Source organism: Symphalangus syndactylus, chromosome 9 (genome assembly GCF_028878055.3).
Source record: "Symphalangus syndactylus isolate Jambi chromosome 9, NHGRI_mSymSyn1-v2.1_pri, whole genome shotgun sequence".
Classification (NCBI taxonomy): domain Eukaryota; kingdom Metazoa; phylum Chordata; class Mammalia; order Primates; family Hylobatidae; genus Symphalangus; species Symphalangus syndactylus.
Window position 1 is genome coordinate 62,486,142 of NC_072431.2, and position 18,041 is coordinate 62,504,182.

General features: G+C 48.8%; 1 protein-coding gene across 7 annotated transcripts in view; it reads right to left on the bottom strand.

Annotated features, from left to right (window-relative positions):
• GTF2I (general transcription factor IIi) overlaps positions 1–17,317 on the bottom strand; it is a 114,425-nt gene extending 97,108 nt beyond the window's left edge. For 2 of the 7 annotated variants that reach the window (XM_055292782.2, XM_055292779.2), the window contains exon 1: positions 16,740–17,317. In XM_055292782.2, coding sequence (XP_055148757.1) covers positions 16,740–17,220 — 481 coding nt within the window. In that variant the 5' untranslated portion in view covers positions 17,221–17,317. Of the gene's footprint in view, positions 1–8,512; positions 8,565–16,739 lie in introns of those variants that run through there. The other 5 variants (XM_055292780.2, XM_055292777.2, XM_055292781.2 and 2 more) reach the window with 3 other exon arrangements.
• Positions 17,318–18,041: the final 724 nt, after the last annotated feature.

An 18,041-nucleotide genomic window follows, 5' to 3' on the forward strand; every position in this document is an offset into this window, starting at 1 on the left:
TGACTCATGGCCTCCCAAAGCGCTGGGAGTACAGGAGTGAGCCACCATACCCAGCCAAAAAAAATTTTTTTTAATGCTTACCATGGGGAAAAACGAAGAAAGAAAATGAAAAGGAGGAAGGAGTGACGCTAATGAATCTTGCAGGGTCTATTTCTCTGCCCTTTCCTCATATGGACATAATACATGCCATCGTCCTCTGTCAAATTATCTCACAGATGAGATCATGTAATTTAAGTGCATTAAAGTCTAATGCCAAAGCCAGTTACTAATTTTAGTTCACTTCCAATACCTTATTTATTTTCTTGAAACCAATTACGGTCTGAAAACTCAATCTAGATAAAATTCTACTCACGTCATGTATGTGTTATAGTCAACAGTAAGAGCTAAATATCTAGATATAACAAATTATAATGAACAACATCTAAAGCATACATTCTTAGGTTTCATCAATCAAACTGTCAAGCTCTGGCCAGGCGTGGTGGATCACGTCTATAATCCCAGCACTTTGGGAGGCTGAGGTGGGCAGATCATCTGAGGTCAGGGGTTCCAGACCAGCCTGGCCAACATACAGTACAACCCCTTCTCTACTAAAAAAAACAAAAATTAGCTGGGCATGGTGGCGCACACCTGTAGTCCCAGCTACTTGAGAAGCTAAAACAGGAGAATCCCTTGAACCCGGGAGGCAGAGGTGGAGGTTGCAATGAGCTGGGATCCCGCCACTGCACTCCAGCCTGGGTGACAAAGCGAGACTCCATCTCAACAAAACAAAACATAAAAACAATGTAGCAGTCACAGGGGAAAATCCCACAGAGGAACAAGTCCTTGCCCTTGCAATTCATATTCTCCAGAGTTCTTGGAGATTAACATCGTAGTCAATATTACTAGTAAAATTTTCGCTTCCTCAACTTCCCAAAAGTCTTTATAATAGTACTTTTATGACTAATATTTCTTGAGTGTCTACTATATGCCAGACAGCAACCTAAGTACTTAAACTCTATCCTCGCAACAGCTCTTAGAAGCGAAACATGTTCTATTATCATCAACTCCATTTTTAAAAATAGGCGCCAGGCGCGGTGGCTCAGGCCTGTAATCCCAGCCTTTGAGCGGCTGAGGTGGGCGGATCATCTAAGGTCAGGAGTTGGAGACCAGCCTGGCCAACATGGTGAAACCCTGTCTCTACTAAAAATACAGAAATTAGCCAGGTGTGGTGGCACACGCCTATAATTCCAGCTACTCAGGAGGCTGAGGCACGAGAATCACTCAAACCCGAGAGGCAGGGGTTGTAGTGAGCTGAGATCATGCCACTGCATTCCAGCCTGGGTAACAGAGCAAGACACTGTCTCAAAAAATAAAAATAAAAATAAAAAACAGGCCGGGCACTGTTGGTTCACACCTGTAACCCCAGCACTTTGGGAGGCCGAGGCGGGTGGATCACCTGAGGTCAGGAGTTCGAGACCAGCCTGACCAAAATGGAGAAACCCCGTCTCTGCTAAAAATACAAAATTAGCCAGGCGTGGTGGCACATGCCTGTAATCCCAGCTACTCGGGAGGCAGAGGCAGGAAAATCACTTGAACCCGGGAGGCGGAGGTTGCAGTGAGCCAAGCGCACCACTACGCTCCAGCCTGGGCAACAAGAGCAAAACTCCGTCTCAAAAAAAAAAAAAAAAAAAAAAATAGGGAAACACACAAAGCTGAAGTGAAATGCCCAAGGTCGCACAGGCAGGAAATGGCAAGGGCCAGGATTGGAATCCAGGCAGTCAGACTTCAAACTTGTGTCACTAGCCATAAGCTATAAACCCTCTCTCAATTTATAAATTTGTCTTCCCTCTCATGATATATTTTTTAAGTAACTAGTTCTTTAAAAATCCTATATAGAGTGTTGGCCGGGCGTGGTGGCTCATGCCTGTAATCCCAGCACTTTGGGAGGCTGAGGCAGGTGGATCACTTGAGGTCAGCAGTTTGAGACCAGCCTGACCAACATGGTGAAACCCCATCTCTACTAAAAATACAAAAATTAGCCGGGCATGGTGGCACATGCCTGTAATCCCAGCTACTCAGGAGACTGAGGCAGGAGAATCGCTTGAACCTGGGAGGCGGGGGTTGCAGTGAGCCGAGATCGCGCCATCGCACTTTAGCCTGTGCAACAGAGGGAGACTCCTTCTCAAAAAACCAAAAACAGAAACAAGTTACAACCAAAGGAGAATGAGTCAATCCTCCAACAGCTCTGACAGTTCCTGGCTATACTGAACTTTCTCTTACTTTCTCAGTAGGCCAAAGTGGTAAAAAGCAAATGAGTACTGCCTGAAACAGGCATGGAATACCAAAACAAGAATTTTACAAAGGAAAAAAAAGAAAGAGGAAACAACAAACAGGAAGACAGCAGGGAGAGTTCCAGAACAAAAGGGCAACAGTAAAGGACGACAGGGGAAGAATGGAGAATGAAGAATTATCAAGACAAATTCTTCACCTCTTCCAATGACATATCCACACAATTTTTACAGGATACACACATCCTTGGCTGGGCGCGGTGGCTCATGCCTGTAATCTCAGCACTTTGGGAGGCCAAGGCGGACAGATCACCTGAGGTCAGGAGTTTGAGACCACCTGGCCAACATGGTGAAACCCCATCTCTACTAAAAATACAAAAATTAGCCGGGCGTGGTGGCGAGTGCCTGTAGTACCAGCTACTTAGGAGACTGAGGCAGGAGAACCACTTGAACCCAGGAGGCGGAGGTTGCAGTGAGCCGAGATCGCGCCACTGCACCCCAGCCTGGGTGACAAAAGCGAGACTCTGTCTCAAAAATAAATAATAATAAAATAAAATGCAATAAAAAAACACACATCTTCTAAGACTAAGGCGTTTCGCTCCCCCAGGTAGGTATCCCCAATACACTTTAGTTAACCAAGTATGAGTCTTCATAGAGCTATGCTGCCAGTTTAAGCCTACTGATTCCCAGGTATCTCAACTCTACAAGTAGAATAAGCAACTGATTAGGTGTATTTTCTACTTTCTTTCAGTTATTAACAATGAATAACCTTCATTCAATAAATGAACCGGGTGCAGTGGCTCACGCCTGTAATCTCAGCACTTTGGGAGGCCGAGGCGGGTGGATCACTTGAGGTCGGGAGTTGGAGACCAGCCTGGCCAACATGGTGAAACCCCATCTCTACGAAAAATACAAAAAAATTAGCTGGGCATGGCGGCACATGCCTGTAATCCCAGCTACTCATGAGGCTAAGGCACAAGAATCGCTTGAGCCTGGGAATCGGAGGTTGCAGAGCTGAGATGGCACCACTGCACTCCAGCCTGGGCCACAGAGCGAGACTCCGTCTCAAAAAAATAAATAAATACTTTCCCTTAGACTGACATAAAAATGATTTGACATCCACCTATTTAAGCCAGTGGTAAGACCATCTCGTGTTAATTATACCACCCTAGTTACGAAGCATATTGCAAAAACTCATGTTCATATAAAACATTCATGTCATCAACAAAGAATGAAACAACAGTAGAAATGAATTAGGTGAAATGCAATGCAAATAGCTGGTAACCAGTAATAACAGAAGAGGTTAAGTGTTTAGTAATTGTTCAGTGTTCCTTTAGACAATAACAACCTGTCCACCTATGGGTCATCGAAAATGCTAGAACATAGCAGGATAGTGGCCATGAAAGTTGGGATCCCCTGAGGAGTGTGTACAACTCGCCTAAGGGTGTAGGTGGGGGAAAGGAGGGAAGTCATCAACTTTAAACTAAAACCATTCCTCCCACCTAACCTGTGGTTATTTTCCCCAGAAAGAAATCCATTATAATTTTAAAAACCTAAAAATCACCAGGCGCGGTGGCTCACGCCTGTAACCCCAACAGTTTGGGAGGCCTAGGTGGGCAGATCACAAGGTCAGGAGTTGGGGACCAGCCTGGCCAGCATGATGAAACCCCGTGTCTACTAAAAATACAAAAAATTAGCCAGGTGTGGTGGTGCATGCAATCCCAGCTACTCAGGAGGCTCAGTCAGGAGAATCACTTGAACCCAGGAGGAGAGGTTGCAGTGAGCCAAGATTGCGCACCTACATTAGAGCAAGACTGTGTCTCAAAAAAAAAAAAAAAAAAAAAAGGGGGCCAGGTGCGGTGGCTCACGCCTGTAATCCCAGCACTTTAGGAGGCCAAGACAGGTGGATCACCTGAGGTCAGGAGTTCGAGACCCGCCTGGCCAACATGGAGAAACCCCGTCTCTACTAAAAATACAAAGTTAGCCGGGCGTGGTGGCACATGCCTATGATTCCAGCTACTCCGGAGGCTGAGGCAGGAGAGTCACTTGAACCTGGGTGGGAGCAGAGGTTGCAGTGAGCCGACTGTGCCACTGCACTCTAGCCTGGGCGACAGAGTGAAACTCCATCAAAAAAAAAAAAAGAAAGAAAAAACCTAAAAATCTTTCTCAGCAAGAATTGCCCCCAACCCTGTCCCGCAAAAAGAACCCCCAAAGCCTACATTTTAATGTCAGTCTCTGTAGTCCTATTTGAGTAAGCTGAATCGTTGGAGGGGCATGTGGCAGAGGAGCCTCAGCACACAATGCTCCCCAACCCCCGTACTTCCAAGGGCCAAAACTACAAGCTGTGGTCCTATCACTCAAACCTTCTGTGTGGTGGTGTGGCAGACTTTGGGCATCTGAAGAAGATAATGTAACAAATGCCTGTGCTGCGACTAAAATAATAAATAAATCAGAATGGAAAAAAGCCAAACTTCCATAGATTTCCCATTTTATTCCGCACTTAAATCCATGGCCCCTTTTTAAACTGGAAACTTATGAAACTTTTAACTTTTCTAATCATGCCTAACAGGAATTCTCAACTCTCAGACAGTTTTCTAAGCAATCTACAGTCAATCGTCCGAATTATTTTTCATTCTTTAAGATCTAATTGTATTTTATTTATTTTTTTTTTGAGACAGAGTCTCACTCTGTGGCCCAGGCTGGAGTGCAGTGGTGAGATCTCATCTCACTGCAACCTCCGCCTCCCAGGTTCAAGAGATTCCCCTGCCTCAGCCTCCCCAAGTAGCTGAAACTACGGACGCACGCCACCACACCCGGCTAATTTTTGTATTTTTAGTACAGACGGGGTTTCACCATGTTGGCCAGGCTGGTCTCGAACTCCTAACTTCAGGTGTTCCACCTCCCTCGGCCTCCCAAAGTGCTGGGATTACAGGTGTGAGCCACCTCACCCGGCCAAGATCTAATTTTAAAGTAAGGAAAAGCAAACATCTCCAATAAATTTCTCCCCCTTCATTTTGCACCATTGTGAATGGTTCTCAAAGGGCTGTCCGGGGAGCAGCCACCATCAACACCACCTGGGGAGCTAATCGAAATGCAAATTGTCGGGCAACTCCCCAGACCTACAGGATCAGCCTGGGAGGTAGGGCCCAGCAAGCAGAGTCCGCACATGCCAGCTCTCCTGGGGACGCCCAGGCGCGGTGGTTTCAGAACCTCGGCTTAGGGGTTGAGTCACACTGGCCAGGTTCATGTGCTAGGTAAGCAAGAGTACAGAACTCTCCAACTTCTCTAGACTTGTTCCGCTCTATAGAATAGAATTACAGACTTGTCACAAAGATTAAATAAGAAAAATACTGTACATCCAAAGCGCTCAAGAGCCATGGGGGGGCAAGGAAGACACTCAAATGTAAGCAGCATTGCTACCACCGGCAAGGCACTAGGACGATGCCAAACTGGAGGGGGAAGTGGAGGGAGAAAGACAAAGGAGGAAAAGGCTTCTTGTCCCTGCCCCTACGAGCTCAACATCCAGTGACTAGGTCAGATGCAGAGGAAAATAAAAGTGCCCTTAGCCGGGCGTGGTGGAGCGCTCCTGTAATCCCAGCTACTCAGCAGTCTGAAGCAGGAGAATCGCTTGAACCCGGGAGGCAGAGGTTGCAGAGAGCCGAGATCGCGCCACTGCACTCCAGCCTGGGCAACGAGAGCAAAACTCCGCTTCCAAAAAAAAAAAAGAAAAGAAAAAGAAAAAGGAAAAGGAAAAAAAAGAGAGAAAATACAGGTGCCCTGCGAGGAAGGGCACACAAGTTGATGGAAGACTAAGAAGAAACAAACTCTGACCATGAAATATAAGACCTCAGGCCGAGAGCGGTGGCTCACGCCTGTAATCCCAGCGCTTTCGGAGACCGAGGCAGGCGCATCACCTGAGGTCAGGAGTTCAAGACCAGCCTTACAAACATGGCGAAACACCGTCTCTATTCAAAATACAAATATTAGCCGGGCTTGGGGGCAGGCGCCTGTAAACCCAGCTACTCGGGGGAGACTGAGGCAGGAAAATCGCTTGAACCTGGGAGGCGGAGGTTGCAGTGAGCGAAGATCGCGCCACTGCACTCCAGCCTGGGGGATAGAACGAAACTCTCTCAACAACAACAACGACAAAAAAAAAAAAAAGAGAAGACCTTAAGGAAGTGGCTGCATATGAGCAAGAAAGATTTCCATAGCCTGAAAAACGTCATTCCAGCCAAAAGACCAAGATCTCAAGGAGGAGAAACGAAAGCCAAGCCAGCAGCTACCGAAAAATCCTGTAGCAAGAAATAAAATCGGTCAACCCACACCATAGGCCTCAGCCTGGGGAGTAGACCCCGTCTACCTGCACGTTCTCATTTGCAAACTAACTTCCCCTTTTGTTCCCTGAAGGACTGGAGACTTCTCCTCTGCACTGTCGGCCGATCAAGCCATTGTCTGCGGCAAAGTTGAATTTAAAAGAGATGAGGCCCAGCGTGGTGGCTCAAGCCTGTACTCCCACCACTTTGGGAGGCCTAAACGGGAGGATCACCAGAGTCCAGGAGTTCCCGACCAGCCTAGGCAACACAAGAAGACCCCATCTCTAAAAAAAAATTAAAAATTAGCCAGGCGTGACCCAGGGCGGTGGCTCACGCCTGTAATCCCAGCACTTTGGTGGCAGGCCAAGGCGGGCCAATTGCTTTGAGCTTGATTTAAGAGTTGGAGACCAGCCTGGGCAACATGGTGAAACGCCATCTCTACTAAAAACACAAAAATCAGCCCAGCGTGGTGGCGCACGCCTGTAATCCCAGCTACTCAGGAGGCTGAGGCAGGAGAATGGCTTGAATCCGGGAGGCAGAGGTTGCAGTGAGCCGAGATCACGCCAGTACACTTCAGCCTGGGCCACATAGTGAGACTCCATCTCAAAAAAAAAAAAAAAAAAAAAAATTAGCCGGGTATGATGGCATGCGCCTGTAGTCCCAGGCACTGGGGAGGCTGAGGCAGGAGAATCGCTGGAGCCCAGGTGTTGGAGGCAGCGATGTGCTATGATTGTGCCACTCTGCACTTCAGCCAGGGCAACATAGAGAGACTCTTTCTAAAAAAAAAGAAAATTAAGCCGAAAGCGATGGCTCACACCTGTAATCCCAGCACTCTGGGAGGCCAAGGTGGGAGGATAGCTTAAGCCTAGGAGTTGAAGACCAGCCTGGGCAACGTAGTGAGAACGCATCTCCACAAATAATTTTTTTTTAAAAAAAGAGGTCAGTAGTCAGCAAGAGCTGCGCATCGGCAAGAGTGGACACTACTCGAACAGCACCCCACCTGTGAACATCCCCAGCCGCAAATCAGCGCAAATCTATAACCTAGGGAGGACAAAATTCGCTACACGAAAAGGCAAAAGTTGGATTAAGAAAAAGTAGAGAAGTCAGGGAGCGGGAAGGAGACAGCTTTTTCCATTTCATTTTCCTTCTTCCTCTGCACTCCCGTCGTCTGGGTGCTGGCCGAACCCAGACGGCTTAATTTTCATGGCCTAAGGCTGAAGTTTTCCTTCCGGTCATTGTGTTTATTTCCCCCAAAGAACAGGCCCCGCGGGACAGGCGCGCCGGGCCGGCCCGGGACAAAGCCCACTGCGGACTCCACCTGGGAGCGCGGCGGGGCGGGGGACAGCGCTCCCGCTCCCCCTCCCGCCGCAGTTACCAGGCAACGCGCGGCCCCGCCCCCGCGCCGGTCGGCCAATCCCGCGCGTCTGCTGCCCCGGCGCAGGAGCCCCAGATACACCAGGCGAGCGCGACCCCAAGGCGGCTCGGGCCTGGCACCGCGCGCGCCCCCGCACCGCCTAGCCGGCCAATCAGCGCGGCGGGGCATGCGCAGCCCGCAGGGCCTCTCGCTCGCTCGCGCGCGGGATCGCACGCGCGAGGCGCCCCCCCACCCCACGCCGGTTGGCGCGCGCGCCCCTCCCCCACGCGCACCGAGGCGCGCGCGTGCCACTGTCGTCCCCCGCGACCGCGTCCGTGCCGCCCCACCCCCATCGCCTCGTTTCGGCCACTGCCAAGGCCGGCGGGGCTCGAGACCCGGCGAGGCGGTGGGGGTGGGGGTAGGGGGGGCGGCACGGGCGCCCCCCAAAGCCCCACACCGCGCGCGGCGGGCCGCGGCTCCCAGGCCCCTGTCCCTGCAAGCCCCGGCGGGGCAAAGTCTCCAATAATGGCCCCCGAGGCGGGGGCGGGGGGCGCGGGGACGAGGCGAGAGGGACTCACCCGAGTGCGGCCGCCTCCAGGCAGCGCCGGGGCCGGAGGTGCCGAGGGGAGGCGAGTGTGGGCCGCGCGCGGGCTACGGCCGCCGCGGAGCAGCCTCGGCTGAGGGGAGCTGGCGAGCGGACGGGAGGCGACAGGGGGCGAGGGGCCCGTGAGTGTTGGCCGCGCTCCTGTCACCGCCGCATGGCCGCCCCGCAGGCAGGGCCTCGCTCAGCGCCTTGATCCGATCACTGGGGGACAGAGGCAGAGGCCGGGGTGACCGCGGCAGGCGGGCGGCCGCGGCTGGAGAGCGCGTGCGGGGAAGCGGGGGGGCGACCGGTGGCCCCTTTTCTCTGCTCTCCCAGCTTCTCTCTCACCCTCCTCCTCCTCCTTTTTTTTTCTTTTTTTCTTTTTTTTTTTTTTTGTTCCTCGAAGGCGCGTTGCGCGTGCGCATCCGCAGCGCCGCCCAGCGGGAGTTGTAGTTTCGGATGCGTTCCCGGTCAACGCGGCGGCGGTGGCCATGGACTACAACTCCCAGGAAGCACCGAGCCAGCTAGCCCCGAACCCGAGGACTAGGCAAGCGCGGCGCCCGGCCCTCTCCAGCAAGGGCTGTCAATGGAGGCGAGGGTAGTGGGAGCGAGAACATGGCTGCACCTGGGGCCTGCGCGGCCGCCCGGGTGGGGGAGGGGAGCCGGGGTGCAGAAACGGAAATCTGGACTGGTGGTGGTGGCTCCGGCCTCGTCCCCACCGCGCGCCAGCCGCCGTCCAAGTTCCCCACTTGCTCTTGCACCCCACATTCCTTGCAAATTGCGAGGCAGGGACGCTGCAAAAGCCGGGGAGCCCCGGGCCGGCCCGTCGTCCTCTGTGCTCTGCAAAAGCGGAGTCTTTCCGCCCAGCACCACCCTCCGGGACACAAAGAACTCCTCTCTAGTGTTTTCCAAGCTGGCCTCCAAAGAGACCGTTGCCCCCAAGTTCGGACAGGCGAGAGGGGAGGAGACCTTGTGTTTTAATTCCTCCCCCAGACCCTCCGCCTCTGTCTCTCCCTCAGGATTTGGAAGGAAACTTGCAAGGGAGTGGGAGCAGAAATCCTGACTCGTAGCTCTTGTTTTGTTCTGTCAACCGCGATGCGATTTAACTCAAACTCCTCCCCCTACCATTATTTTTTGCTTCTCAACTTGCATTAGCCGGTGGGTTTTGAAAATGGAGAGACATTACTGTTCACCTAAGTTAAACTCCAAAACTTTACAACCCCGAGGCCGACGATTTTTAGATGTTTATGTAAAGCACAAGATTGAGTGGTTTTTTGATTCCCGCCCCCACCACCCCCCCACCGACCCAGTACCACCCACTGGGGATTCGGGCCACGACGGCCATCCTCCCCCTACCCGCCGCTTCTCGGTAGGTGGCGACCACGACGCTTTTTCCAGTCTCCAAGCCTTTGTCGCTAGTGAGAAAACTTTCCGAGCAGCCAGTCTTTTGATGTGGGTCCAAAAAACCTTTCCTTTCAATCTGGGTTCTGCGATTGGCATTCCCCATCGTCTCTCTTGCACAGACCGCACCCAATAAAGCCTCCTCTAGAATTTTCATGTTGGATTTTTTAAAAAAATACATGGAGAGCGTAAAGCTCACCGGAGAAGCAATCTGATTACAGAAGCCTGAATTTTTGCGATTTCCCGGACAATGTCTAGGATCCCTTCGGTCCTTGCCTAATAAGATTGTGACTCTCCTTTGTCGATTGTCTCGAAAGTCATTCATTAAGTTTGCACAAGAGCAACTTTCTTTTTGCACTTGTATTTCATTGATACTTAGTAATATTTAATTAAATTCTCTATTCCCAATACCACGTGCCACTGACATATATTTAGGAACAAATTTAACTCTTGAGAAGCCTATAACTCACTTTAGTAAGAGCAGCCAGCCTACGAGATGCAGATTTCAGCTACTGTGGACTTCAGTGAGTATGTTTTGTTGAGAGAGTGGTTTCTCCACCTGGAGGGGTCGAGGAAAGGATTTCCTGGGTATAGTGGAGTCGTAGAGTAGAATTTGGGAGGGTGTTACAAAGTGAGTTAGTAAGGCAGAAGTTTATTTAGCCAAGATGACCCTTATCGTGAAAAAGTTTGGAAGATAGTTCCTTTCTTCTATGAATTTGTTTAGTGGTTCACAGTGGAATTTTTTTTTGAGACCAAGCCTCGCTCCGTCGCCCACGCTGGAGTGCAGTGGCGCGATCTCGGCTCACGGCAACCTCTACCTCCCGGGTTCAAGCGATTCTCCTGCCTCAGCCTCCTGAGTAGCTAGGATTACAGGCGTGCACTACCACGCCCAGCTAATTTTTGTATTTTTAGTACAGACGGGTTACACCATGTTGCCCAGACTGTTCTCGAACTCCTGACCTCAAGTGATCTGCCTGCCTCAGCCTCCCAAAGAGCTGAGATTACAGGCGTGAGCATTGCACCGGGCCCACAGTGGAATTTTGCTGCCTCTTCATAAACAACTCCAACTTCTTTGAGACTGAAGCAATTCCTAAAACGGTTAGGTCAACATGAGCTGGTTTTGAATTACCTCTAGTCAGAAAGCTGTCTCTGTTGAGGCAATGTGTATGCAGACAAAGCGTTTTTCTGAGCATTTTGCCATTAAGGTTTGTAACCCTCAAATTCATGTGTTACAGTCATAAAGATCTTGTGTGTTCTGTCTTCATTAAGGTCTGGCTCACTGCAGCTTGTTGGAACACTTGTCACTATTCATTGACCAATTTGCCCTTCATCTTAGTGGTATAGATACTACATTAATTGTGGCCACTGTTATAAATCACTTTGGGGGCCGGGCGCGGTGGCTCACGCTTGTAATCCCAGCACTTTGGGAGGCCGAGGCGGGTGGATCACGAGGTCAGGAGATCGAGACCACGGTGAAACCCCATCTCTACTAAAAATACAAAAAATTAGCCGGGCGTGGTGGCGGACGCCTGTAGTCCCAGCTACTGGGAGAGGCTGAGGCAGGAGAATGGCGTGAACCCGGGAGGCGGAGCTTGCAGTGAGCCGAGATCGCGCCACTGCACTCCAACCTGGGTGACAGAGCGAGACTCCGTCTCAAAAAAATAAATAAATAAATCACTTTGGATACTATCTCTCTGCAAAGCTAGGGTTTTGTTTTACTTTTTTTTTTTTTTCCTGTTTTTGAGACAGGGTCTTACTGTATCACCCAGGCTGGAGTGCAATGGTTCAATCACAGCTCACTGCAGCCTCCAACTCCAGTTTCAAGCCATCCTCCCACCTTAGCCTCCCGAATGGCTGGGACAACATGTATGTGCCACCACACCCAGCTAATTTCGTTTTTTGTAGAGACGGGTCTCACTATGTTGCCCAGGCTGGTCTTGACTTCCTGGGCTCAAATGAGCCTCCTGCCATGGCCTCCAAAGTGCTGGGATTACAGGCATGGGGCACTGCACTGGACCCAGGTTTTTTTTTCAAATGTAGGATCAGATTACCCTTTTGGGGATTGGGCAATAGATGAAAAATAATAGTTGATTTGTGTCTAAAAATGATGTAGTAGGAAGTCCTCCTTTATTTATTGATATTTTTGGGAGGGGATGGGGTCTCACTCTGGTGCCCAGGCTGGAGTGCAGTGGTGCGATCTTGGCTCACTGCAACCTCCAACTCCTGGGCTCAAGAGATTCTCCTGCCTCAGCCTCCCAAGTAGCTGGGATTACAGGTATGCACCACCATGCTCGGCTAATTTTGGGATTTTTAGTAGAGACAGGGTTTCACCATGTTGGTCTGTCTGGTCTCAACTTCCTGACCTCAAGTGATCCGCCTGCCTCAGCCCCCCAAAGTGCTGAGATTATAGGCGTAAACCACTGCACCCAGCCAGGAAATCCTCCTTTAAAGACTAGAATCGGGCTGGGCACAGTGGCTCATGCCTGTAATCCCAGCACTTTAGAAGGCCGAGGCAGGCAGATCACCTGAGGTTAGGAGTTCGAGACCAGACAGACCAACATGGAGAAACCACATCTCTTCTAAAAATATAAAATTAGGCCGGGCCCGGTGGCTCACACTTGTAATCCCAGCACTTTGGGAGGCTGAGGCGGGCGGATCACTAGGTCAGGAGATTGAGACCATGGTGAAACCCCGTCTCTACTAAAAATACAAAAAAATTAGCCGGGCGTGGTGGCGGGCGCCTGTAGTCCCAGCTACTCGGAGAGGCTGAGGCAGGAGAATGGCGTGAACCCGGGAGGCGGAGCTTGCAGTGAGCCGAGATCGCGCCACTGCACTCCAGCCTGGGCGACAGAGAAAGACTCCGTCTCAAAAAAAAAAAAAAAAAAAGTCTCAAAAATATAAAATTAGCCGGGCGTGGTGGCACATGCCTGTAATCCCAGCTACTCAGGAAGCTGAGGCAGGAGAATCGCTTGAACCTGAGAGGGAAAGATTGCGGTGAGCCGAGATCGTGCCATTGCACTGCAGCCTGGACAACAAGAGCGAAACTCCATCTCAAAAAAAAAAAAAAAAAGACTAGAATCACAGGATGCGTATACCAACAGATGCAGACTGGATTGGGGCTTCAGCAAGAGCAGATTTGCGGCTCTCAGCTCATGGTCAGTCAGGACATAAGTACAGAGTCCAACAGCTGACAGAACCATCCATGTTATTTCAATTATTTCCCCCTCTCTTTTTGTTAATGTTTAGCTTAGCCTTCAGATAAGCGTCCATATGATGTGACTTTTCCATTCTTCTGTTTGGTGGGAAACAAAGCCAAGTCAAATGGGCCTTGGCCAAGCTAGAGATGGATCTGGACCCCACGTGAGCAATTCCACCAACTCAGATGCATCTTCGCTTAGACTCTGGGCTTAGAGCTTCGTTGACTGCTTTGAAATAGCAGGTGATTGGCGCGGCGGCTCATGCCTGTAATCCCAGCAGTTTGAGAGGCCAAAGTGGGAGGATCACGAGGTCGGGAGTTTGAGACCAGCCTGGCCAACATGGTGAAACTCCATCGCTACTAAAAATACAAAAAAAAAAAAAATTAGCCAAGCATGGTGGTATGTGCCTGTAATCCCAGCTACTCGGGAGGCTGAGGCAGTAGAATCGCTTGAACCAGGGAGGCAGAGGTTGCAGTGAGCTGAGATCGCGCCATTGCACTACAGTCTGGGCAAAAGAGCGAGACTCCGTCTCAAGATGGTGAAACCCGTCTCTACTAAAAATACAAAAAATTAGCCGGGCGTGGTGGCAGGCACCTGTAATCGCAGCTACTTGGGAGGCTGAGGCAGAGAATTGCTTGAACCCAGGAGGCGGAGGTTGTAGTGAGCCGAGATCGCGCCACTGCACTCCAGCCTGGGAGACAGAGCGAGACTCCATCTCAAAAAAAAAAAAGAAAGAAAAGAAAACAGAAATAGCATGTGATCATGGAACCCTGCATAGGAACCCCTGAAAGCCCACAGTGACAGGACCATGGTTATGCCACTTTGTTGAGATCTCTGTTGTTGGGATCATATGCTCTTTTTAAAGATGTTTTTTTGAATCCAAACTGAATACTCTTTTGGTGACTCTGTTATATCATTTTTTTTTTTTTGGTAGAGATGGAGTCTTGCTATGTTGACCGGGCTGGTTCCAAACTCCTGGCTTCAAGCAATCCTCCTGCCTCAGCCTTCCAAAGTGCTATGATTACAGACATGAGCACCTGCACCCACTGTCTCTCATATATTCTATTTTATTTATTTATTTATTATTATTTTTGATGGAGTCTCACTCTGTCACACAGGTTGGAGTACAGTGGCACAAGCTCAGCTCACTGCAACCTCCACCTCCCAGGTTCAAGCGATTCTCCTGCCTCAGGCCCTTGAGTAGCTGGGATTATAGGTGCACACCACCCCACCTGGCTAATTTTTGGATTTTTAGTAGAGACGAGGTTTCACCATGTTGGTCATGTTGGCCAGGCTGGTCTCAAACTCCTAACCCCAGGTGATCCATCCACCTCGGACTCCCAAAGTGCTGCCATTGCACTTTCAGCCACCGCGCCCAGCCCTCAGTAGTATATTTTAGATTGCCCAAAACCATAATTCTGGTGAAAGTTCAGGTACTCTGTTTTTTTGTTTTCTGCTTTTTGTTTTGAGACAAGTTCTCTCACTCCAGTTGCCCAGGCTGGAGTGCAATGGTGCGATCTCGGCTCCTGCAACCTCCGCCTCCTGGGTTCAAGCAATTCTCCTGTCTCAGCCTCCTGAGTAGCTGGGATTACAGGTGCGTGCCCCCAGTCCCGGCTAATTTTTGTATTTTTAGTAGAGACAGGGTTTCACCATGTTGGTCAGGCTGGTCTCAAACTCCTAACCTCATGATCCGCCCACCTTGGCCTCCCAAAGTGCTGGGATTACAGGCGTGAGCCACCGTGCCCAGCCACTTTTTTTGTTGTTGTTGTTTTTTGAGACAGAGTTTCCCATGTTGGAGTGGGATCCCCAGCTGTATCCCATGCTGGAGTGCAGTGGCGTGATCTCGGCTCACTGCAACCTCTGCCTCCCAGGTTCAAGCAATTCTCCTGCCTCAGCCTCCTGAGTAGCTGGGATTACAGGCAAGCACCACCACGCCTGGCTAATTTCTGTATTTTTGGTGAGACGGGATTCTACCATGTTGGTCAGGTTGGTCTCGAACTCCTGACCTCGTAATCTGCCCACCTCAGCCTCGCAAAGTGCTGGGATTACAGGCATGAGCCAACACATCCAACCACAATGATATTTTTTAATACTGATTATAAAACACTGTTTTTGAACGGTTTTTTGTTCGAATAATTTGAATATTTAGAATCCTGAATAAATGACGACCTTTTCCAGTATGTATGGTTCTTAGAATTCATCCAAAGGTGGAAAAAAAAACTAAATCCAAGTTATAATTTATTCATAACAATTAATAATGTAGATGTGATCTAAATAGACCTTCCAGCTCTAGCTCTGCCTTTTGTGTGAGCATCTGGCCGACACAGTAAAACGAATATTCATGTTGCACCAGTTGAAATAAACAGTTTTCTTTGTTGGGGTAGCAGGATTTAGATGAATTTTATCTGCTATTTAAGATTATGTTAACATTGTCGTCGTTTTTTGAAGTTTTTAAATTTAAGTTTTTAAATATAAAGCTCTAAATTTAAGTTGTTAAAAATAAAACCTCCATAGTATTTTCTCTGCCTTCTCCAGGGATTTGGGGAAATCAGATGATATGCAGATGAAAATACTTTATCAACTTGGGTACGTGTTATATAAATATTAGATGGTATTATTTAGCATTCAAAACTTTTTTTTTTTTTTTTGAGACGGAGTCTCGCTCTGTCTCCCAGGCTGGAGTGCAGTGGCACAATCTCGGCTCACTGCAAGCTCCGCCTCCTGGGTTCACGCCATTCTCCTGCCTCAGCCTCTCCGAGTAGCTGGGACTACAGGCGCCCGCCACCACGCCTGGCTAATTTTTTGTATTTTTAGTAGAGACGGGGTTTCACCATGGTCTCGATCTCCTGACCTCGTGATCCGCCCACCTCAGCCTCCCAAAGTGCTGGGATTACAAGAGTGAGCCACCGCGCCCGGCCTCAAAACATTTTTTTTAATATGAAGAAAGTTCATGTTTCTTTTCTTTCTTTTCTTTCTTTCTTTTTTTTTTTTTTTTTTTTTTGAGACAGAGTTTCGCTCTTGTTGCCCAGGCTGGAGTGCAATGGCACGATCTCCGCTCACTGCAACCTTTGCCTCCGGTTCAAGCGATTCTCCTGCCTCAGCCTCCCAAGCAGCTGGGATTACAGGCATGCGCCACCATGCCTGGCTAATTTTGTATTTTTAGTAGAGACGGGGTTTCTCCATGTTGGTCAGGCTGATCTCGAACTCCCAACCTCAGGTGATCCGCCCGCCTCAGTGGGAGAAGGATAAGGAGCAGAAAAAAAATAACTATTAGATAGGCTTAGTACCCGGGTGGCAAAATAATCTGTACAACAAACGCTGGTGACACGAGTTTACCTATATAACAAACCCGCATATGTACCCATGAACCTAAAATAAAAGTTAAAAAAGAGAGAGAGAGAGCGAATACAGTAGTCACCTCTTATCTGTGGAGGACACATTCCAAGATGGCTAGTGGATGCCTGAAACCTTGGATAATACCAAATCCAATTAGGCACAGGAAGAAATTAACAACAATGATAACAAAATAGAACAAGTATAGCAAGTACTAAGTTAGGTGAATGTGATCCCTCTCTCTCTCTCTCTCTCTCCTCTCTTTCTCAAAATAACTTGTACTGTACTCACCCTTCTTCTTCTTCTTGTAATGATGTGAGAATCTATGCCTGAATCTGTGTAACCATCCCTTACTCGCAGTAAATGGCTTGGTGTCGGTTTCAGAGCATCCCTTGCTGAAGTCTTGGTATAGGCTCAAGGCTTTCTGGCGCAACATGTTGCTGTCAGTGGGAACACGTTTTCTGTTCATCTCTTCCACCCACAAATGCAGTGCCTGTTCCATCTTAACTAAGCACTTATCACGCACTGTGGCCGTCACTTTAGCAGTTGGAGGTGAGACAGCAAAACTAGCACGAATTTCTTTTTCCTTCTTCACAATTTCACGGATGGAAGATTCATTCTTCCCGTAGATCTTAGCAACCTCAGCATAGGATTTTTTGTCTTTCCTGATTAAGTCGAGAACTTTCACCTTTTCACTTAGAGGAAGCACTTTACGGCTTCTCTTTGGCCTATCCAAATTACCAGCATCACTACTCTTGTGCTTTGGGGCCATTATGATGGAAAATAAGAGTGATTTGAACACAAACAATGCAATACTTGCAGACAGTCGATCTGATAACCCAGACGGCTCCCAAGTGACTAACAGGTGGGTGGGTGGGTGGCGTCTACGGTAGTTCCCCCTCTTATCTGCAGTTTCGCTTTCTGCAGTTTCAGTTACCCACGGTCAACCGCGGTCCAAAAATAGCTGAGTTCAGTACAAAAAGATATTTTTGTGAGAGAGGCAGAGACAGACCGTAGTCACATAACTTTTATTACAGTATATTATTATAGATGTATAATATAGATGTATAGTATATTATTACAGATGTATAGTATATTATTACAGTATATTATTATAGAACAATTCCATATATATATATTATATATATATATATATAGACAACCTATAGCTTTGCAACATAATCATAAAATCAAGAGAAGAAAAATCTAGGTTAAATGCTGACAACAAATACCTGCATCCTTCCTTTTCTCTTTTTGTTTCCACGGTGGACTTAACCACCAGTTTCTTGATTCTTTAGCATTGCGTTTACCAACCCTTTCCTCTTTTTCTGGTGAGTCATAGCAACCTTTTTTAACCCCTTCAAGACCTGGTGTTTATTATACTTAAGGTAGATGACCCACTTGGAAAAGTTTTCATCAAAGAATAAAGGGAATTTTTGAACAATGGGTTGGAAGGAGGAGGAAAAGCCAATCAGAATGATGCTGTTCAAAAGTGAAATTAACCCACCGTCTGGCCAGGCGTGGTGGTTCATACCTGTCATCCCAGCACTTCGGGAGGCCAAGGTGGATGGATCATCTGAGGTCAGGAGTTCA